We start from the raw sequence: 20,376 nt of genomic DNA, 5'->3' as shown, positions 1-20,376 counted from the left end.
CTTGGTTCTTCTTCCCCTCTCCCTTTTGAGCGCTTATTTCCAGAGGCCAAAGAACACGCGCCAAAGAACAAAGGGAGGAGGGAATGAACATTTGCCCCAGTCAGACTACTTCACTTCACTTCACTTCCCTGTGCGCTGAGTCTCCACATCCCTCCTTTGAGTGGGCCGACACGGGCTTATTTCTCACTACCTCACCCACTTCTCCGGCCTACTGGTCTCTTCACTTTTCTTTAAAGCTGCCACAGGGCCTTTGCGCTTAACTGTTTCCTGTTCTGGAACACTCCTCTCACAGAGAGCCACTTCCTTTGAGTCTTTACTTCAATGTCACCCCATTCACCCCACAGCCTATAATGTACCAGGTCGCCCAGAACTTGCAGCCTTCTCTGCATTATTTTTCTTGTCACTTATCACTGTCTCACATACAGGAGAATCTGTGTGCCTTGTTTTCCTGTCTGTCCCCAGCCCCATCATTCCTGGAATGCATGCTCCAGGGGGGATAGAGACTTCCGACTACCTATCCCATCTCCAGCACTTAGAAGAGGGATCTCACTAGCCTTGAAGCAGCCCATCGATGAGTCTCTGGATTGCAACAGTGTAATAGCTGGCAGAAACTTTTTAAATTTCTAAGGGGGAAAGCTTTTTTTTGTGTTGTTTTTTTTTTTTTTAAACCAGAGGAATGCCAGCAGTAGCTGGCAAAAGGAATGACAGAATTAGAAAAACATCATTTGACAAACTCTGATTCCATTAGCCAGCCATGCCTTTTGATTTTCTGTATTTTAGTATGTATGTATGTATGTATGTATGTATGTATGTATGTATGTAATCTCTACAGTCATTGTGGAGCTCAAACTCACAACCCCTCACAACCCCTCGATCAAGAGTCACCTGTTCTTCTGAGCAAGCCAGGTGCCCCATATTTTCCCTATTTCTGTTGCCTTGCCATCTGGGGCTCTGCGGCCCCTGGAGACTGCTAGCCCTTTCCTAGAGGCAGCCTTTCATACGCAAAGTAACCAATTCAGAGCCCACACACCTTGGAGGCCTCCTTTCCTCCCTGGTCAGGCTCTCACACTGAGCTACTACTGCCCTGCCCTAATTATCCCCAGACCAGGATTCAGACACTGGAGAGAGCCCATCACTAAAGAGCCGGAAGAAGTTATTCAAACTCTCCCAATCTTCAACCCACATATCTTGCCTCATCAGCTCTTTCCTGGGGAAACCACAGAGACTCTTGCCCATGTTTTCCCCTCCATCCCTCTGCCCCCTGACGGAATCTGGTGCTTCCCCATGTGGCCCCACGTGGCATGGGCTGTCCCCTCCTTTTGGGAACTGTAACAGATTATCTTTTCAGTGGCCGTTGTGTCCTGATCTGTTGGCCTTACCGTGGCTGAATGATGGTGAAAGTTACTATCAAATACCGATGAAATGATTGACTCAGACAATTATTCATTGGAGTCAAAGGCCTCGGGTGAAGAGGTGATGGGGAAATGGCTGCTCCTATAGCACCAAAGTGATGGCATTTGGATCCTGGGCTTATCACAAGGTGCAAGCCTCACAGTACTGGGGGGACCAGGCATGGTCCATGGTCAATCTCAGAATTGGCAATGATGCCAACCAGATGTCACGTGTCACCTTGGGTTAACTGGAATCCATTAAGCCTTCAGACATCACTTCTAGTTTATAGAAATGCAGGGAAGAGAGGAACGAGCTAGATGGCACGAGAGAGTGACTAGATGAATGGAAAAGTGGCTGATGTCTTTCATGAGTCAATGTCACAGAAAAGGGAGGTACTAGATCAAAAAACGTAAGGGATCCAACCTCCAGATGCAACGTGTGGTCCCAGACTGCATATCTCCAATTGGAAAAACCGGATCTACAGGACATTTTGGGTCTACTGGGAAAATCTGGATATGGTCTAGGTGGCAGGTAAGAAGGAAATATCTGGAATAAAAAGGGAGAGCTAGTGACTGCACAAAGAAGATTATAGGATGGCATGCGTAATATGATCACACCTTGCAAATACACACCTATGCACCTATGCAAACTTGTGCCTATATGTGTATACACACATATGCATGTTTAATATGCAGAATCTGAAAGGATACGTATAAGGAACTAACAGTGGTCTGTGTGTGGTGGGTATGTTAGGTTTCACCTGTTTTAAAAATTTTTTCTCCAAGAGTCATTTACTTCTCCCATAGCGGAATGGTTAAAATATAACATTGTCATAAATTTAAAAGAATCTCTGATTTTTTTTTTCCCCTTAAAAACACGCACACAGGGGCGGCTGGGTGGCTTGGACGGTTAAGCGTCCGACTTTGGCTCAGGTCATGATCTCGCAATCTGTGAGTTCGAGCCCCGCGTCAGGCTCTGTGCTGACAGCTCAGAGCCTGGAGCCTGTTTCAGATTCTGTGTCTCCCTCTCTCTCTCTCTGCCCCTCCCATGTTCATGCTCTGTCTCAAAAATAAATAAACGTAAAAAAAAAAAAAAAACAAAAATTAAAAAAAAACAACAAAAAACCACGCACATAAGAGAAAGGCAAATGACCAGGGTGCTTCTTTTAGCGTCTGCATCAGAAGGGCTGCCCTGAGCGGTGGCCGCAGCACCTGGGACCCGCCTGCAGCTGTGGGTGCTCTTGGGACGCCCGTTCTCTTAGCACCAGGCTGCTGGGAGGGTGCAGATCGGCAGACTTCAGTTGCTGACCTGCCGACGCCTGGCAGGTGGGAAAAACTGGGGGTGGGCCGGATACCAGACCTCATTTGTTGGGAAATGGAGTCTCTGGTAGTCATTCCCAGGCTCTGGTCTGTGATGAATTTTTCTCTGCTTGGCAGAAAAATGAGAAAAAGAAGGGCGCTGTTGTAAGTTTTGTTATGGAGCCAAATGCATTCAATGTAAATTATCCTAAGGTTATGAAGTTCTCAGCTTTTGGATATTAAAATGTCCTTTCTCTCTCTCTCTTTATTGAGGCATTCTTTACACACAAGTAAATCTGCCCATTAAAAAAAATTTTTTTTAATGTTTATTCATTTTTGAGAGACAGAGAGAGACAGCACGAGCTGAGGAAGGGCAGGGAGAGAGGGAGACACAGAATCTGAAGCAGGCTCCAGGCTCTGAGCTGTCAGCATAGAGCCCAATGCAGGGCTCAAACCCACAAACCACGAGATCATGACCCGAGCCAAAGTTGGACGCTTAACCGACTGAGCCACCCAGTTGCCCCAAGTCTGCCCATTTTAAAGTGTGCAGTTTGAGGAGCTTAACTACCACTATGGTCAAGACAGAACATTGCCATCACCCCCAGAAGTTCCCTGGCCCCTATTTCAATCAACTTCTCCACCAACCTCCCCAGTCCCCGGCAGCCACTGATCTGCCATGAGTTTTGCGTTTTTCTGAAATCTATTGTTTACAATGTAGGGAAAAGCTGGAATAATACAGGCAACACCCACACAGTCAACACTGGGCTCTGACAACGAACACTTCCCTGTGTGTGCTCCACCTGTCTATTGCTTGTTCCTTTGGAACCCTTTGAAAGTAAAATGCAGACATCATGACACTTCACTCATAAATGTTTCAGAATGCAGCTGCTAAGCATAAGAACAAAATGTCCTCTCTCTTATAAAATAAAGATTAGAGTAGATGGTAGTTCAGAAAAAAAACATCCTTACTTGGCCCAAAGAAAAAGTTGTCAATCTTTCTCTAGTTATTTTGGAACCTGACTGCTCTTTGAACGCTCGCCGTCTGGGAACCACTGGCGACAGCAATGCCAGCTTCTCTGGAGTCGGCGTCTGGTGCCATGAAGCTACAAGCCCTGGGCTTCCCCTCCCAGTACCAGACGCAGCACCAGGCTGGGGATGTTCAGCTTAAGAAGCTTATGGGCTTTGGGGCTAGGTTATCGTGTTAGGGTTTTACGAGGGCGCGTGTGCAAGGAACGCTGGCATACTCCGCTAAACGTCAACTACAACATGAAAACCTTGTGTCCTCATTGCCTTGGTTTCACCGAAGCAGAGAGGACCCGAGAAGACTGGGGTCTACTGTATTTACGAAGACTGCCAGGGAATCAAGAGCTTTTAAAAGCCACCTTAATTCCAACATGCACCTCTTGGTCAACTGACCTAAAGAACAGACAGCTGTTCTAGGTCAGGCTGGTTTAGGGCATCTGAAACCATAAATGGAATCCTGGGGGTTTGGGCAGACACCTCGGAAAAGAACGTAGTCCAGGGGCGCCTGGGTGGTTCAGTCGGTTGAACGTCCGACTCTTGGTTTCGGCTCAGGTCATGATCTCGTGGTTCGTCAGTTCAAGCCTTGCATCAGCCTCTGTGCTGACAGTGTGGAGCCTGCTTAGGATTCTCTCACCCCCTCTCACTCCGCCCCTCCCCTGCTTGCTCTCTCTCAAAATAAATTAAAAAAAAAAAAGGATGTAGGCCACACTCCACCCCTAGCTTGGTTCTACTCTATATCCACAATAAGAAGTGGCTGAATGCTTCCAGGGATGGGGAAATCATTACCACCTTTCTTTCAAACTGTGTGTGACCCATGGGGAAATTGTTAGGAAGGACTCAGCTTCCCTTCCACCTCTCTTCATTGCTGCAAGTTAATCCAGTATCTTCTACGTGTAACTCTTTCATGATCAGGACACAGATGGTCATTCCTCATGGGCATCGGAACCCTCTCACCATGCCGGGGGCCCACCCTTACGCAGATTTCGAATGTCCGTGCTGAGGCGTCAGGTAGGGAATAGTACCTGGCGCTCCAGGTTTCCATGTAAAGGAGACATGTGAGACTCCAGACTGGAGTCCTGGGCTCTGTGGCCTACGGATGGGTCCACTGCGACCTTGGGGAGGTAGCTGGGCCTCGGCCTGCCACCTACAGACTCCTGACTTGCAGAGTTGGGGAGATGCATCGAATGTGCAGGTGAGTCCTATAGAAGGAGAGTCCCGTGCAGAGTGGAGGCAGGGGGATCCTGGCCAACACTTCCCTTTGTCCTCTCCAACGAGAGGCCAATGACATGTGCCTCGGGGGCTTCTTCACCCTGACCACGCCACGTGGGTCCCAACACCAGAGGGTCCTTCAGGGGTCATGAAGCTGCCTCAACACAAGATTTTGGAGCCGACCACAAACTGAGCAGCTTCCTCGTGACGCAGATCGCACGGACGAAGACGCCTTTCCGAGGGGAGTACTGTTATGGATTGAGTTTGTGTCCACCCCCGACCCTGTGTGATGGGGCGCTGGGAGGTGATCAGGGTTGGATGAGGCCATGAGGGTGGGGCCCTGATCTGACAGGATTAGCATTCTTGTAAGAGACACCCACTCTCCACTCTGCAAGTGCAGCAGGAGGTCAGGCGAGCACGCGGTGCACGGCAGTGACCTGCAAGCTAAGGCTGCAGGATGGAACCCACCTTGTCGGTGCCTTGACCTCAGACTTCCCGCCTCCAGAGGTGGGAGAAAGGAGTATCTGTTGCCTGAGCTGTCTGAGCTGGTCTGTGGTGTTTCCTTAAAGCAACCTGAGCTGAGACAAGGGCGCACACTTTTCTTCAGGTAGATCAACTGCTCTAGATCAAAAGCGTTTGGAAAAAAGACACAAACCTGGTTTCAAAAATGCCCCTTTTTTTTGGTTGGAATTAGGGGTGGTGGTTGTCCACTGTGAATCCGCTTTAAAATGGCTCATTTTATGTGAATTTCAATACATCTAAAAACAGTACACATTTTGCACTGTGAACCCAAACCTACACCTACATGCACACAACAGCTTCTACACAACACTTCTACTTCCTCTGTGGTTTATTCCTAGATTTTAACTACTCTCCATCCCTCCTCCTCTCTTGTCCCTTTGGCCCCCCTTTGGGGGCTGTCTGGTTTGCTTTTTGCTGACTCAATCCTACTAAATAAAAACGTGACCAAGTGCCCACTGTGCCAAGCACTGCCTGGGGGGTCCAGGATACGGCTGCTCCTGAGACTTTACTCACAGGCTCTTGGAACCATCTGGGCGTGTCCTCTAGGGATCAACACACTTCTGATTCCCGACCAGAAACCAGACTGTGTCCAGCCTGCGTGCTGCTTGGCCTGACTTACAAGCATAACTGTGGTTTCCTAAGTCTGTTTCTCTGGGAAAAGGAAGCCCAGAGCCCAAATTCACCTGCTCTCCTCTCCACATCTAGGGCCAGAGCAAATCCACAGGAGCCTGGGACACAGCGACATGCAGGGCTGCTTGTTCCCACTTGGGACACACGTACTGCCCCTATGAGCAAAGTCAACCAAATCCAGCATGCGGCATAGAAAGAAGTCTGCAACAGATACTGTTCTAGAATAAAAAAGACCGAAGAGGAGAACAGAATGTGGCCTTACTGTGGACAATCAATTCCCTTTCCTGTCCCCATGCGGCGCCCCACACTCAGGCAGATGCCTGTGCCATCTGCTCTGGCCAATGAGATGTGACAAAGGCGACCCAGGCAGAGTGACAAGTGCTTGCACACTGACGCGTGCATGCTTGGTGCGTCATCCATGTTCTCCTAGCTGCCCGCCAGACGTGAGGCCACCCTCTACTATTCATCCTCAACTGGGCCAGCCCAGCCCTCTCACAGAATCGGAAGAAATAATGGTTGTTTCAGGCCATTACTTTTTAAGGTAGTTTGTTCTGCAGTGAAAGCTAACTGGATCCTGATCCAAACAAGCCAATCGTAAGAAACCCATTGTTGAAACAATCAGGAAAATTCGAATATAGATTGGATAGTCAGGGACATGGAGTTCCCGTTAATTCTTCGAGGTGTAACTTACGGCACAGTGTCCTGGTTAGCTTGGGATGATGCATGCCGATTTATGGGGAAAATGACATGCTTTAAGTTTGCTGTCAAATATTCCGGCAAAGCTGCGGGGGGGGGGGGGGGGGGGGGGGACACGGGCAAGGGGAGGGGCACTGGGACTTCTTCTAGCCTCATCAGGTTCTGGATCCACCCCGATGTGGGTGTCTTCACTGCGCCCTGTGCCAGTCAGTCAGGGCCAGATGAGGGCCGCATAGCCCTGGGCAGAATTGAGAGAGACGGGGAGTGTTCGAGGAGCACAGCCCAGCTAGAGCACAAACAGTATGGAAAAAGTATCTGGAAGGAAGACAGGGAGGGGTTGGGAGGCACAGACAGAAACCAGTCGGGCTGTGCTATGAAACCCAGAGCTTCCTGAGGTACGAAAATCAAATTTTGCCGAGATGAAGCAGGTTAAGAATAATTTTTTTGATCAGAGACCAATCTTACTGGATTGCACCAATTTCCCTCCATTTTCTAACAAATGGGTACATTTCACTTAACTCAAGATTTCCAAAGTTTATTATTGGCTTGCAAATTTGGGATTTCTAGCGAGTGGGAATTACAGTAGGGCACAAGAGGAAAGACGTAGTGGAGTAAAGGCCTGGGGCCATCTGGGCTCAGCCCCGCACCGCGGGCCTGGAGGAGCAGGCAGGTTGCAGACAATGGCGCCCACTAGGGGTCAGGACCCTAGAACAGCTTCTTGCCAAGCTGTGAAACGCGACTTGTGACACGGGATGCGGTTGGAAGATCACAGAATCTGAGAGCCACAGGCTCCTGATGACCACCCAAGATCTCGCAGAAATCCAGAAACGTTTGTCGTTTCGTGTGTGGGGCGTTTCATCATGGCTGCTCTCTCTCCCGGCGCCCACAAGGGTGAGGAGTTTCAAGTGCACCTTTCAAAACTTCCAGTTCTCTAAGAGCACGGTTGTGCTATGCATGTGAAGACCCTGGTACGCTCAGCAATCTGGAACTTCCCAAGCAGCTCACCCCTGGGGGCAGGCAGGCCCCTCCCAGCTGAGAGCAGCTTCGCCCACTCACGCCGGCATCCATACAAAATCTGTGAGCCACGACGTGAAAGGTGAAAGACGAAGAGGAGCTTTGCAAGATTTCTAGGACAAAGACTAGCGTGTACACAGTACGTGCTTTACGAGTAAGGCACCGAGCTTGATTTATCACACTATTTGGGGAAACGACCTACGGAACAGAAGTTCATCCAAAAAATATGTCAAAACGATCAACTTCTGAGATATGTTAATGTCTGGGTCAAAGCCGACGCCGCTTCCACAGAAGCGTACCAGCTCCGACCACCCGGACTCACCTGGGAAACGGGAAAACTGCGCCCACCCCACACCCCTGCCAGCAGAAGCCGCAGCAGTGGGGCAGGGCCCCAGATCTGACAGATGGGAGCATCAGGACCGTGAACTGGGTGCAAATCCTATTCCACTGCAGTGGGTGCCCGCACACTGAACAGCTCAGCCCTGGCAGTCAAGGGACCCGAAGAGAGCTTCACAGTGTGGACGGACCTCAAACTGAAGCATCTCTGTTCAAAGTAGAGAGCAGCCAAGCTTCCCTGCAAGTTCAAAGGAAACAGGATAACCGGAGGCTACTGCAATGCTTACTTGAGGCCTCTGCTGAGAATGACTCACCTCCTCGAAAGTGAGTACAAAGAGCTACAAAGGGCTCTCTCAGCTCTTTGGAGGCTGCCGGCTGCCTCTGAGACTTCAGATCGTGATGGAATCCCAAGCCCAGCTGCTGGGCTAAATGGACTTTGGCAGGCCCCTCAGTAAATGCAGCAGTAAGCGAACCGGACAGCGGTCTCTCGGGGAGGGTTCCGGAACATCAGGACTCGTCCTAGCACTAGGCCGCTTGCTAGAGACCAGAGTGCCCACGAACAAATCACTCCTCTGTGAGGTAACTCCTGCCCCTTCAGCAAAGAAGAGGCCAGAGACCAACAGGAGACAGGTATAGCTCGTCACCAATCCTACAGGCAAGGTCTCCGGTGAGGAACTGGAGGCTCACATCTGCCACAGCACTGAGCTGACGGCAGGAGTTTCGTCGGCGCGCTGGGCTCTCGGACGGACAGATGCCCAGATGCAGTCAGGTTGTAAGATGTAAAGTCGGGTTAAGACTTACATGTGACGTGAAACTGGAATGCTGGTTTTCAGGCAGTGGCAATTTGGGCTTAAATGCTGAATGACAAGGAGAGATTCCAGAAGAATACTAGCTGTTATTTACAAATGAACGAACACCAGGAAAAGAGATAAGCAGCTTTTTCTCTTAAGGACAGAAGAGAAAAAAATAACCACCAAGAGACACAGAGTTTGAAAAGTATAGAACAGATTTCTTTTTTTATTTACAATCAAGTTCTGTTGGGCAACATAATTAAATAAATAACAGCTGCGCCCTGGCCTATGAATTCCACCTCCCCTTGAGCTCTCGGAGCAAGCTGAAATGGGGGGAGGAGGGCCGGGGAAAGAGGGAGGACGGCGGCGGCCCCCCTCCTCACCCAGCTCCAGCTCTCGTCACCCACAGCTGTCCAGAGAACAAGTGCAGAAGGAAAAGTATAAAGTGCAAATGAAAAGGTGATAAACGTATTGGTGTTTCAGTCACTCAAAAACTAAAATGATATACACAGGTAAAATGCTAAGGATAAATGTGTAAAAAAACAAACAAACAAACAAACAAACAAAAAAGAAAGCCACAGGCCAGTTGCCCCCGGCCTTGATCAAAACTCCTGAAACCTAAAGATGACATTCCCATGCTTCTTGGAATGGGCTTCTCGCACTAAAGCACCGAGGGGCTATTGCACGTAGGCTTGGCAAAAGGGCAGTGACCTGGAACTACCGGCTCCAGGCGAATACATTCGAGGCCTCCAATCCCTCGTCACCCACGGGTAGAAGCGAGGCACCCCTGGAAGGTGGCGTGCACCCACTTTCTGGGAGTCTACAGACGGACACAGGAATACACTCTGCCCCTGCAGCACACTTTCCTGGAAGAAGGTTTGCACCCTTCCTCTCCCGCCTCCAAAAAGTATTTTTTAACCAAGTTGGGATTTATCTCTTGACTGAGAAATTAGTATATAGCACTGTTGGGGAGAAAGGACGCCCGAAGCTTTGAAGAACAGAGGCTTTCTAAGAACAGTTTGGGAGAGCTAAGGAAATTCCAACAGTAATCAGATGAGATCAGAGTAAGAGCCTCGTAATAATGACACAGACCAACGGGGAGGGACCACAGTCCTGTCTCCTCAGAAATCAGGGCAGCCCCCGCAGCCGAGGACAGGGGTAATCCTGTTTGGGTTTCTGTTAATCCAATGATTAAAGCGAGTTCACCAGGAAAATGACCCCAGGGTGACAGGACATGCATTCGGCCAGAACCAACCGTAGAAGGTCGGGAGAAAGCCTGGAGGGAGAACCGACCCCAGGCGTGTGGGGTGTTCCCGGCACTGCCGGCCTGCGAGGAAACCGGTAGGTGTCCCCGCTCCCCCCACTGAGGTATGGAAGATCAGAGCCAGTAGTGTTTCCCACCGAATCAGGGCAAGAACCCGCACCTCTGCTAAGTGACTACAGGGTCAGGTTCTCGCACTGTTATTCCTTCAGGCCGTAGAGACCTCAGCCCAAATCCTCGGAAATCCCGTGCAAAGGAAGCCACTGCGCCACGTGGCTCGGGCTCTCCACTGGCGGTCAAAGCTACACCCAACGCACCCCCCGCCAGGACAGAGCTGCGGGAGCCTGCGTGCGTCTCCGGCTTCGGCTCTGCTCTCTCTCGAGGAGGTGCCGTCAATATTCTGACCACAGCACAGCTTTGCTTCCTTTGTCCACACTGACCACGTGGGAGCCGGAGGGGGACCACGCCACCGCATTGATGGACGAGCTTCAAAGGGAGAGGTCGGAACATGTGTGAGATCTCGGTGAACTGAACACTAGGTCCCCTTCACGTTCAGGGAGCAAGGCCTTTTCCAGGGCCTGGTTTACTTGGCAGTATCGCTCCCACTCACAGGCAGGCCCTTACTAACGTGCCAAAAAACCCGAAGGAACCCTGCGTTGTATTTTCGGAAGCGGTTTAGGAATGAAAGGAGCCAGGCCTTATCAAGGCTACTACCCCAAGGGGGCAGCTCGTACCCTCATACGAGAGCCTCAGGGGGCTGAGGGGCGGGCAGTGGCCACTGCTCTTGGGGGCGGAGAGAGGTGGTGACGGAGGAAAGCCCGGGGTCTCACTAGCAGCGAGCTTGGGTGGAGAACAAAGCTAAGACAGAAAGGAGGCCGGGGGAAGACTGAAAAATAGCACGCGAAAATCAGTGTTTACAAGCAGTCAGTTTCCTGTGCAAAGGGGCTGAGAAGGGAGGAGAGGCGGAGAGGAGGGGCCAGTTAATGAGGAAGGCAGACTGTCTCCCCAACCTCTCTCCGGCAGCCACCACTCGAATGGCTCTAACCGAAACAGCCCGTGACACCAATAAGCAGAACGCCGCCCTCCTCTGTACTGCACAAACGGCCCCAGCTTCTCTCCACCGACCCAGCTCACGGCAGAGCAAGCGAGCGCACGCTGCCCTCACAGGGCTGACTCAGGTCCGTGCCCGAAGAGGAAAGGACCCCTGGGATGAAGTCACAGGACCTGCTCACGACCGCAGGGGGTTAACAGGGTTCACCTTACCCATGCTGCTTTGAAAGGACCTTCTCCACTTTCCCCGAGAGCACGCTCCAGACGTAGAGGGAGCCCTCAGCCGAGCCCGCTGCCACGTAACCACCGTCGGGGCTAGAGAACACGGAAGACCAGGTAAGGTGTCAACCGCCCACCCCCGATTCAGCGTCCTGCGGGAGAAGCGCCACACGGGCAGAGCCAGAGCTAGGCAAGGGGGCTGCCCTTCTCCAGAGAGCCTGCCCGGCGCTGTCCCGGGGAGGCGCCCACCCTCCCCGGAAGCCTTCGAACAGTTCTCAGGACACCAGAAAGGAAGGAGACGGTGATAATGACCCCTAGTGATGAGCTTACAGGTCACTCTTGGACACTCCCTCAGGGCGAGAGGGTGTGCAAAGGCCCCCTGGGGATGCACTGGGTGGGGGGTGGGGCGAGGGGCGAGGCGGGAGCAGCGCCACCACTCACCTGAACACAACTCTGGTCCAATCAGAGCCGCACTTGAACCCAGGGGCGCTGCAACCAACAAAGCACTGTTACCCCAAGAGCTCACCGCACTCGGGACTTACGAGCAGGGCCAGGGCCTCTGGTGTTCACGTGACCCCCCAGGAAACTGGCAAGATTCAAATGCAACCCAAACCAACGGGTCCAGTTACCTAAAGGTCTGTCTGACGGCGTTTACTCGCAGATCGATGATTTTTAGAAGATCATCGCGAGAGCAGCTGAGGAGTTCGGTTCTCTCCGGGTTTAAGTCCAGGGCAGTGACCTTGCCCAGCAGCTCCATCTCCCGGACGATGCTCTCCGATCTACAAAAGGGAAGGGAAGTCTGAGAAAACGGGACACAGAAGTGTCAGAACTTGCCCATTTTCACCAGGATGCCGTGCTCCACGGAGAAGTGGGGAGGAGATAATTCGACTGGACCGCGGTACTCTTCAAGGACAGCGAATGTGTTCCAACCTTATAGAAATCGCCTCAGTGGCTGCTTTTGTTATTTTTTCTGTCAGTAAATTCTACAGTAATATTTTAAGTACCAGAACTCTGAATCTGGGAAGAACTCGTTTCCTTGCTCATTTGGGGGACGATGTGAGTGCCAATCAGAGCTCCGGATCGGCACAAACCGAGCAGGGCTATCGTGTATTTAAGGCTCTTTCAGTGATAACACTTTGCCGAACCCAAGGGCTCAGAAACTTGCTCCGGTGGGTCTGGGATGCTGTACTGTGCGTGGACGCATGTGTGGCCTCTCACGGGCTCCCTGCCTTACAAAGTTCGGCTCCGGGACCCCCGAGTCCGGCTGCGTGATTCCAGGTGTGGAGCTGGACTCCGGGGCGGAGTCCCCGGCCAGGGCTGTGAACGGCAATCCCGCAAGGCCCTGTCGGGTGATACAGCCAAAGGAGGTGTGGACCCTTCCGTAGTCACTTTGGCGTAAGCTTTCAATGAAATGATGTCCTACCCCAAACCCACGCTAAGTAACAGCGTTGATCTCATCGTCGCTAAACATGTGGCTGGAGGCAAGCCGATGCCCTTCCCTGCACCTCAGGGTCTGTCTTCACCTGTCCAATCAGCGGGTGGACCAGGAGATTCCCGATACCCAGTTCGACACTAACACGCCATGTTTCAGGTTCAAAGAGGCTAACCAGGGGGTATGAATACAACTTGGAAGGGCTGCCCAGGAGGTGCCAGCTTCACGCCAGGCCTTCCTAAGCATCATCTAGAAGCACAGGCTCCTCGTCTCCACCCTCCACAACTGTCCTGCATTCAATGGGACCAGTAGCGACCTCCCTCCTAACCTCCCGGCCTCGTCCCACCGGACTCCCCTCGCCCTCAGACTCCTCTGCTCCCCCACCCGTGGCCCAACGACAGGACCCTCCGGCTCCCTCCCCATCTGTGACCACGCTGCCTCGGTGGCTCCCTAAAACGCGGTCTCCTGTTTCACGGGCCACCACTGAGTAACTCTGTCCTCACGTCTTTGGAGTCCTCCCGCGAGGACTCGTTTCCCTCCCATCCAAGGTCTCCCAAAAATTCTGCTCCGGTTTACCCAAATGTCCCTTGGAAAGCACAAACGTCACGTCCTTATCTGAACACAGCATCTGTCGATTGTTCCCCGCGTGGCTTCAACTCTCCCCTTCCTCACCCCCCAAATGCAGATTCTCCCTCAAATCCACTCCCCTGCCTGCCTCCCACGCTGCTGGAGGAGGTCCCCGTTCCCGGGACACCGTCCAGACAGCGCTAGCACCGTCTGCTCACTCGTGCGCATGAGGAGCAGTCCTCCCTCAAACACCCGGTGGCTCAGAGGGTCAAGTCATTTACAAACACCGATCCGCTCCCGACCCACCACCTGCTGGTCCTGTCTGCCCACAGCCCGAACTGCCGTCTCAGCCGCACGAGGCCGTCCCGCTGTCCTCTCTGGAGAGTCTGTCCGTGAGCTTTTCTGCCACGTGACGCCTGCTCACTGCTCCAGACGCGTCCCGACCGGTGTTTCCTCACATCCTTGGACGGAGGTGCCCAGCCCTACTTCAGAACACTGCAGGCTCGCGTGTCAGCTTTAAAGCCCCTAACTGTCCGTCTTCGCTTACGCGGCACTGGGTGAAGGGCCCGGTGAGTGCACAGGGCTCGCTCGCAAGTGACCGCTGCACGCAACGGTCTGCCTCATGGTAAAGAATTATGGAACTATTACGGTAAGGGCGCACTCGGAGCTCATTTCCGCCACTTGCAGGGACTTTAAAAAGCACAACCCGGACACAAAACATCACCAGAGTTCCACCACAGACAGACCCTCCCCTCAGCCGCCTCCACCGAGCTCTCGGGTTTTATACCGGATGTCCCAGAAACGAATTTTCTTGTCGAAGTGTCCACTCATCACACACTGCTCTGTGCAGACGATATCATTGCAGCTGGATCCCGCAAACACGGTCTTTATGCCTGTAGGAAAACCATACGTTAGCGATCAGGCAGCGGCCCCTCGGTGGCCGGGCGCACAGCAGCGCTGCCCTCTCGCCCCAGCTAGCCGGAGCTCCTCATTTAAACAAAATCTCAAACGTGAAAAGCTGTCACTACCTCAACGCCACTCTGAGTACGCAACCGGACTTGCAATTCAAACTGTATCACACTAAACGCAGGCTTTCGGGTGGAAACAAACACCTCGCGGTTAACGTCTAATGGTACATATATTCAGAGAGACTGATTTCCTCACAGACTTTGCTGCGGAGATCCCAGAGCTTGAGGGTCCGGTCATGACTTCCGGAAACAATGCGCGCATTGTCCAGCAGGAACTTGGCAGACAGCACTTTGCCGCTGTGTCCTGTGAGCGTGTGCTAGGGGAGAGAACACAGCAGGGGTGAGCCTTGGGGGACACACGCACCACGTCGGGAGAGCCAGCTCCTCAAAACACCCAGAGATCTGGTCAGGAAGACTCAGACCAAAGGATACGTCACGGAGTGCGGCAAAACATCCAGAGAGTCTGTCTTTCGGCGCTGCCCAGGGGTGAGGTATCCAGAGGAAGAGGAGAAATCTCCCAGCACATTCCAAGACAAAACAAAAGCAGCGCAAACGTCACGCCTCCATCTTCAAAACAATGGGACAGGCAGCCGGAGTACCTTTTTGACATAAGCCCTGGGACAGATGCCAGTACTCTCGTAGCTTTTCTGTAAAGCTGGCTTATATCAAATTACAAAATTCTCAAAGCCTGGGTTTTACCCAGTGCCTCTGAAAGTCCAGACCCTATTTAAAGTCAGAACAGACAGGTTCCCTGCAGGCATAATTTACAAAAGGAAACATCAGGACTCTTTAAATAAACAATTAAACCCCCTGGGGGTTTTTTTCAATCAGAGGTCTCGGCTTGAAAAGTCAGCTGGGAACCACACACACCAGCACTCCCGACAATCAAACCCCTTTGTGGCTGGCTGTCGGGTGCCGGCCACGGAGCACAGAACTGAGGCCTCACCTAGGGCCAGCAGCCCCCCTGCCCGTCACAGCACTATCGGAGCCCCACGGGAGGCCAAGGGTTAGGGGAGGGGAGCCGGGGAGTCTGACTGTTCACAACTCATCGCTGACCTCTTTTCAGTGTGGGCCAACATGCTTATGTGTGCAAACTGTCAAAGGCTCACTGGGTATTCATTGGTTTTTTTTTTTTTTTTCTAACCATCTAATAAAAAAAAAAAAAGAAAAGAAAAGAAAAGCTTTAATATACTTACTACAACTGGTAACTAACTTACTGGGTTTCAACCCCAACTCCCAAGGAGGAGATCTCAGTTTTGTGTTACGCGTTTAGTGCTGGAATTTTTCAAACCAATCTTCCCTCCCTGCTCAGCGGAGCGGCGCCACTTCAGCCCAGGAACAGAAGACGCAGGCCCGCGCGTCCTCCTCCCTCAGGAAGGGAGAAGCTGGCACGGATTCCAAGACTCCGCTCTCCCACTCTTTGGCTGGAACGGCATCGTACGACTGCTGCCAGCCAGGGGGCAGCTGTGCTGTGGCTGCGGCTGTGTAAAAACCTCCCACGGATCCTGCTCGTAAGATCAAGACATCTCCAGCAACGAGGCTTCCATTCACTACGGTTCAGGAGCGACGGCGCCACTCGGCACACACCATCCCGTCTGTACGAATCGTGGGGAGACAAAACACTCGGGAAGGTCCTCCTCACACCACGGAAATTAAGTTCTTAGCAAAGAACTATTTCAACAAAGTCCCCAAAGTTTAGGGCACATTCGCTGATTTCCTTCTTACTACAGAAGTAAAATCACAGCTCGCCAACACTGGAGACCCTGCTCACGAATGGGCTGTGTGAGCGCGCCCATTTTTGTGAACTCCACGTTCGTAATACTCTCTTCTATTTCATGTCGAAGTACTCCTAGAAGTTTACCCACTGCTCTTTTCACATCATAGTGCAAGCAGTTTCTCACGTGACAGCTGAAGGTGCACGGGCTTTGGGGTCACAACGCTTTGGCTTTGAGCACCCGGGGGCCGGAACAGCCGGGAGACCACCCTCTTCCTCACGCTGTCCGGGTAAGGACCAAACAAGGTGACCTAAGCACAAGGCCCCACGGCCGGGGGCCCTGGCGCTCATCCCTTCTGCACCCCCCGAAGAGTGCTCACGGTTACACGGGACGGTTAGAATCACTTTACAAGTCGCGAGGTCATCGCAAACGATGCTGCAACGAATGGCTACGAGCACACAGCTTTCCCCTAATTTCCCGGAATAAAACTCACGGACTCCTCGAAGAAAGAAAAGGGATACTGTTACTTCCTGGCTCTTCATACGTAGGTTGGCCAAGTCTGGCCCGCTGCAAGCCTCGTTCCTGGAAGAAATCCAGCTGACAGGCCACATCTCCATGCTCTCCGGGTATGGAATGTAGCTTCCTACAGCATTTGCTCTTTTGCATAATTTAAAACGTCCTTCTCTTAAATGGATCACTTTTACGTAAAATTTTTATCCTTTCAGTGTTTTTGATGTTTCATTAATTTTAACACTTTTAGCTTTTATCATCCTCTTCTCAACAGGGACTCCTAAGAGATGGGGCAGTGGGTTCAGATGTCACAGCAGCCTGAGCCTCCCTCAGAGCAAGGGCTCTGCCAGGCGCCTCTGTGCCTCAGGGCGGACTCGCAATCAAGCCGGCACCGGACCCCAGAAAAATGCACACCTTGAGGAGGGAGGTCCTGAAACAAAGCCAGTCCTGTCACTGTGGTTACTTTCCCACGTCAACATTAGGGAAGTGAACAGGCGGGTTCTTCAAATCCATTTGCTCAAGTCACATTTGAGTTTTGCGCTGGCCTTCCGGATTTTTAAGGGGGTCTAAAACATCTGCTTGATTCAAGGGAGTCCTCTGTCATGGACTCCTTTCAATACCAGGCTGTTTCTAGGATACCCTTGCTACAAGGATTTTACAGCAAACACTCAACCAATTGCTCCCTGCATTCTGGTCTCTCCTAAACACCATTCCCTTATCATAAAAGCTAAGGAGATACCGACCGACCAAGGCCTGGATCCTGAATTTCGGAACGTGGGGCTCCCTCCATTCACGTCTTCCGATATCTTCTGTTAACTAGGGTCTATCTATGTAGAAGCCCAAACCTCCTACAACAGGGAGCCCGTTATTTCCTGGAGCGTGGTTAAGAGTTTCATGTGGTTTTGCTGGGCACAGACAATCTTTAAAAAGGCCTCCCGATCTTCACGACACATTTACCGAGAGCTGACCGGAGGCCCTCAAAGCCAGCTAGCTCGGCAAAGGAGGCGACCATCCTGGCACCAGCTCCCCAACCTGTCAGCAACCCCAGCTTAGGCTTGGTGCCCCAGCGCCGTGAGCATCTCTCCAGTGAAACCCAGCCCACCTCCGTAAGCTAGCTCACTTGAAAAGAGTGTGCCAACATTGTGACCACTGTCTTCCAGGTCTAGCTCCTGCCTCCAAGTCCCTTTCTTATTTGCGCCCACCTGAGCAGAACTTTTCCACCAATGAAAAATATCATCCTACGCAACTGGCTGACAACTCAACTGTTTGCTTTTCTCCTCAAGGGCCTACAATGTAAGGAAGACTCTATGTCCCTCTTCACTCTTAGACAGTTTTGCTATACCTCAGTCTCCGGAGGTACTAGAATAATCCAGGTCAATCCAACACAGACAAGAGTACAGGCTTCAGTTCCAACTCGCATCTTCTCATCTGTTAACTGTGTGACCTTAGGCAATTTTGTGGGCCTACCTGAGCCTCAGTTTCCTCACATACCTACTCACCTCACCTTGTGCCCCTGGCAGTTAAAAAGCAGTAATGTATATAACATATCTCAGTGCTGGGCCTAACACGTAAGAGCCACTCCAGAAGAGATCCCTTTTCCTTTAGGCAAATTAAGGACTCCAGAGGTATTCAACCCTGTCCCAAATGTCCAGTAAGTGATCGACAGGGAACAGAGTAGAGCACACGGTGTGTGGATTACAATGCTGCCATGAGAACAGGCTAGGCCGCGTTGAGGGGGCAGAACTATAGGGCCTGAACTAAAAGCTTGTTCAAACGCCTGAACGGCAGTGAGCACTGCTTGAGCAGAGTCCAGCCCCGTCCACAGGCGCCCAGCTGCCCACCTCCCTGTTCTTCCATTCAGTCGAAAACATGCCTGAAAGCTCTCCAGCTTTCACAAGGGAACATCATCTCTGTCACCTGCACATCCCACACTTCGCACGTGCAGCCTTGGGTCTTCTTCCAACTGAGAATGACGAATTCTCTCCCGGGAGGTCCCGACTACCATCTAGTACTGGGGATTTTCCATACAGCTCCTTCAAGAAAACGGACAGCCTGCGTGATACGGTAACCGTGCATTTCTGAAGATTCTTCCCGCCGCGTGGCTGCGTCTTCAAATCAGACGACCGGCACCTACCCAATGGACCATTCTGCAGCAGCTCCCCACCTCTCTGCAATTTATCTTGAGGTTTTAACATCATGTCCTACTTTTCATGGGGGCTGACATACGAAAGCTTGAATCAAGCCTTTTTCTTCATAAAAAGTGCATCCTCCACCTTACCTGTCAACAGCCTTTCATGAGCTCATGTGAAAACTGCTTCAAGCTTAAGAAGAAAAACAGCACGTCTCCAAATTAAGCTACTTGTTTTTCATTAGAACAAAAGCGAGACAGGGGCGCCGGGATGGCTCCGTCAGTTGAGCGTCTGACTCTTCGTTTCGGCTCATGATCTCACGGTTCGTGGGATCAGGCCCTGCATCGGGCTCTGTCTCCCTCTCTCTCTGTCCCTCCCCTGCTTGTCCTCTCTCTCTCTCTAATATAAATAAACTTAAAAAAAAAAAAGAAAAGAACAAAAGTGATAGAACCATCAAGTTTTGGTCTTTGTTGTGGAGGCCAAGCAACTTCTTGGCAAGTCTGGGTTCCAGGGCAAACCCCTCCACGTCCAACCCTGTCCTTCTCCCTCTCTCTCACACCTATCTCCCAGCCTGGTTATGATCGCTGTCCTAAATGCATCCATATGCATTCCTACGTCCTACTTTCAGCTATACTCTGTGAAGTGATTATTAAGTTTTAGAGCCCATAACAAACACAATTTATACAATGGTGTCAGGATAGCTGAAGGTCAGCTAAAAGTGACACGTACCCAAGGCACCTGTTCTGAACAGGAACACGGAGACTTTCATGTGAAATGTGAGGGTTTCCTGCTGCAAATTATTCTGAAACTGAATCTTGGACTAAGAAAGAACATAATGTGGAAATGTAAATTTTCCCAAGGGAGAAAGGGAAAAGGGCAGAGGGAATCAAGTATGATTTTCAGGAAAACACGATTCTCCTCATTAATCAACCTGCCATTTCCTACATTTTGTCCCTGGAAAACCTCATGGAAGTTTGGAGATTATATTAGCTTTCTTAATTGAGTCTTACCCGTAACCGATAATCATCCACAGTCCAGATTCGACTTGCAAAATCATTTGAAGCTGCTAAGAGGTAAGATCCCTATGGGAATGGGGGGGGGGGGGGGGAAGACAAATTTTAGACGAATTAGAAGATCTCAGTCCACAAAATACAAATTCCCCAAGAATCAGGTCCAGGAAAGGTTCAGATGCCTAAAAGCTGCACACCTGATGTGGAATACCAACCGTTATCCCCAGTATTCTGTCAACCCACCAATTTTGGTAAATCCACTTTTCTCCTGAGTCTGCTCAATCCCATCCCATCAGAATGCTGCAGACCCTCCAGCTCAGCCTGGAACTTGTCCTCTTGAGTTCACTAGTGCCCCCACCCCCCCTTCAGTAACCCCAAATGCCAATGCTCTCTACACACTGTCCAAGCTGCAGAGCCCAGAGGCCCTGGCTCTCCCCTCCCTCAATCTCCTAACTACTCTCCTCGGAGACCCACGCATCTCTGATACATCTGGCCAGACCCCCTCTCCCCTCCACCTGCACCGCTGGGACTTCAGCCACGGCCTTTATCAAGTCTGCAGAGACAATGACGGGCTGGGGCACAGCAGACCTGACACCACCACCCC

The 20,376-nt window shown here is 51.5% G+C and overlaps 1 protein-coding gene and 1 non-coding gene across 13 annotated transcripts in view; both read right to left on the bottom strand.

Moving 5' to 3' along the window:
- Window positions 1–20,376, bottom strand: part of ATG16L1 (autophagy related 16 like 1) — a 76,731-nt gene that overhangs the window by 31,797 nt on the left and 24,558 nt on the right. For 3 of the 12 annotated variants that reach the window (XM_042950581.1, XM_042950583.1, XM_042950582.1), the window contains exon 1: window positions 11,436–11,522. Coding sequence is in view for 9 of the 12 variants with exons in the window: in XM_042950571.1 (XP_042806505.1) it covers window positions 1,913–1,938; window positions 2,525–2,817; window positions 11,436–11,537; window positions 11,883–11,930; window positions 12,071–12,220; window positions 14,228–14,333; window positions 14,605–14,725; window positions 19,773–19,844 (918 nt within the window). In the remaining 3 variants the exon portion in view is untranslated. Of the gene's footprint in view, window positions 1–1,703; window positions 1,939–2,524; window positions 2,818–4,878; window positions 5,544–6,127; window positions 6,293–9,416; window positions 10,659–11,435; window positions 11,538–11,882; window positions 11,931–12,070; window positions 12,221–14,227; window positions 14,334–14,604; window positions 14,726–19,772; window positions 19,845–20,376 lie in introns of those variants that run through there. The other 9 variants (XM_042950575.1, XM_042950578.1, XM_042950571.1 and 6 more) reach the window with 8 other exon arrangements.
- Window positions 15,241–15,465, bottom strand: LOC122229070. Its single transcript, XR_006206929.1, has one exon.

Source organism: Panthera leo, chromosome C1, assembly GCF_018350215.1.
Source record: "Panthera leo isolate Ple1 chromosome C1, P.leo_Ple1_pat1.1, whole genome shotgun sequence".
Lineage (NCBI taxonomy): Eukaryota > Metazoa > Chordata > Mammalia > Carnivora > Felidae > Panthera > Panthera leo.
The sequence above is the reverse complement of the archived record's forward strand: the minus strand, read 5'-3'. Positions and strand labels throughout refer to the sequence as shown.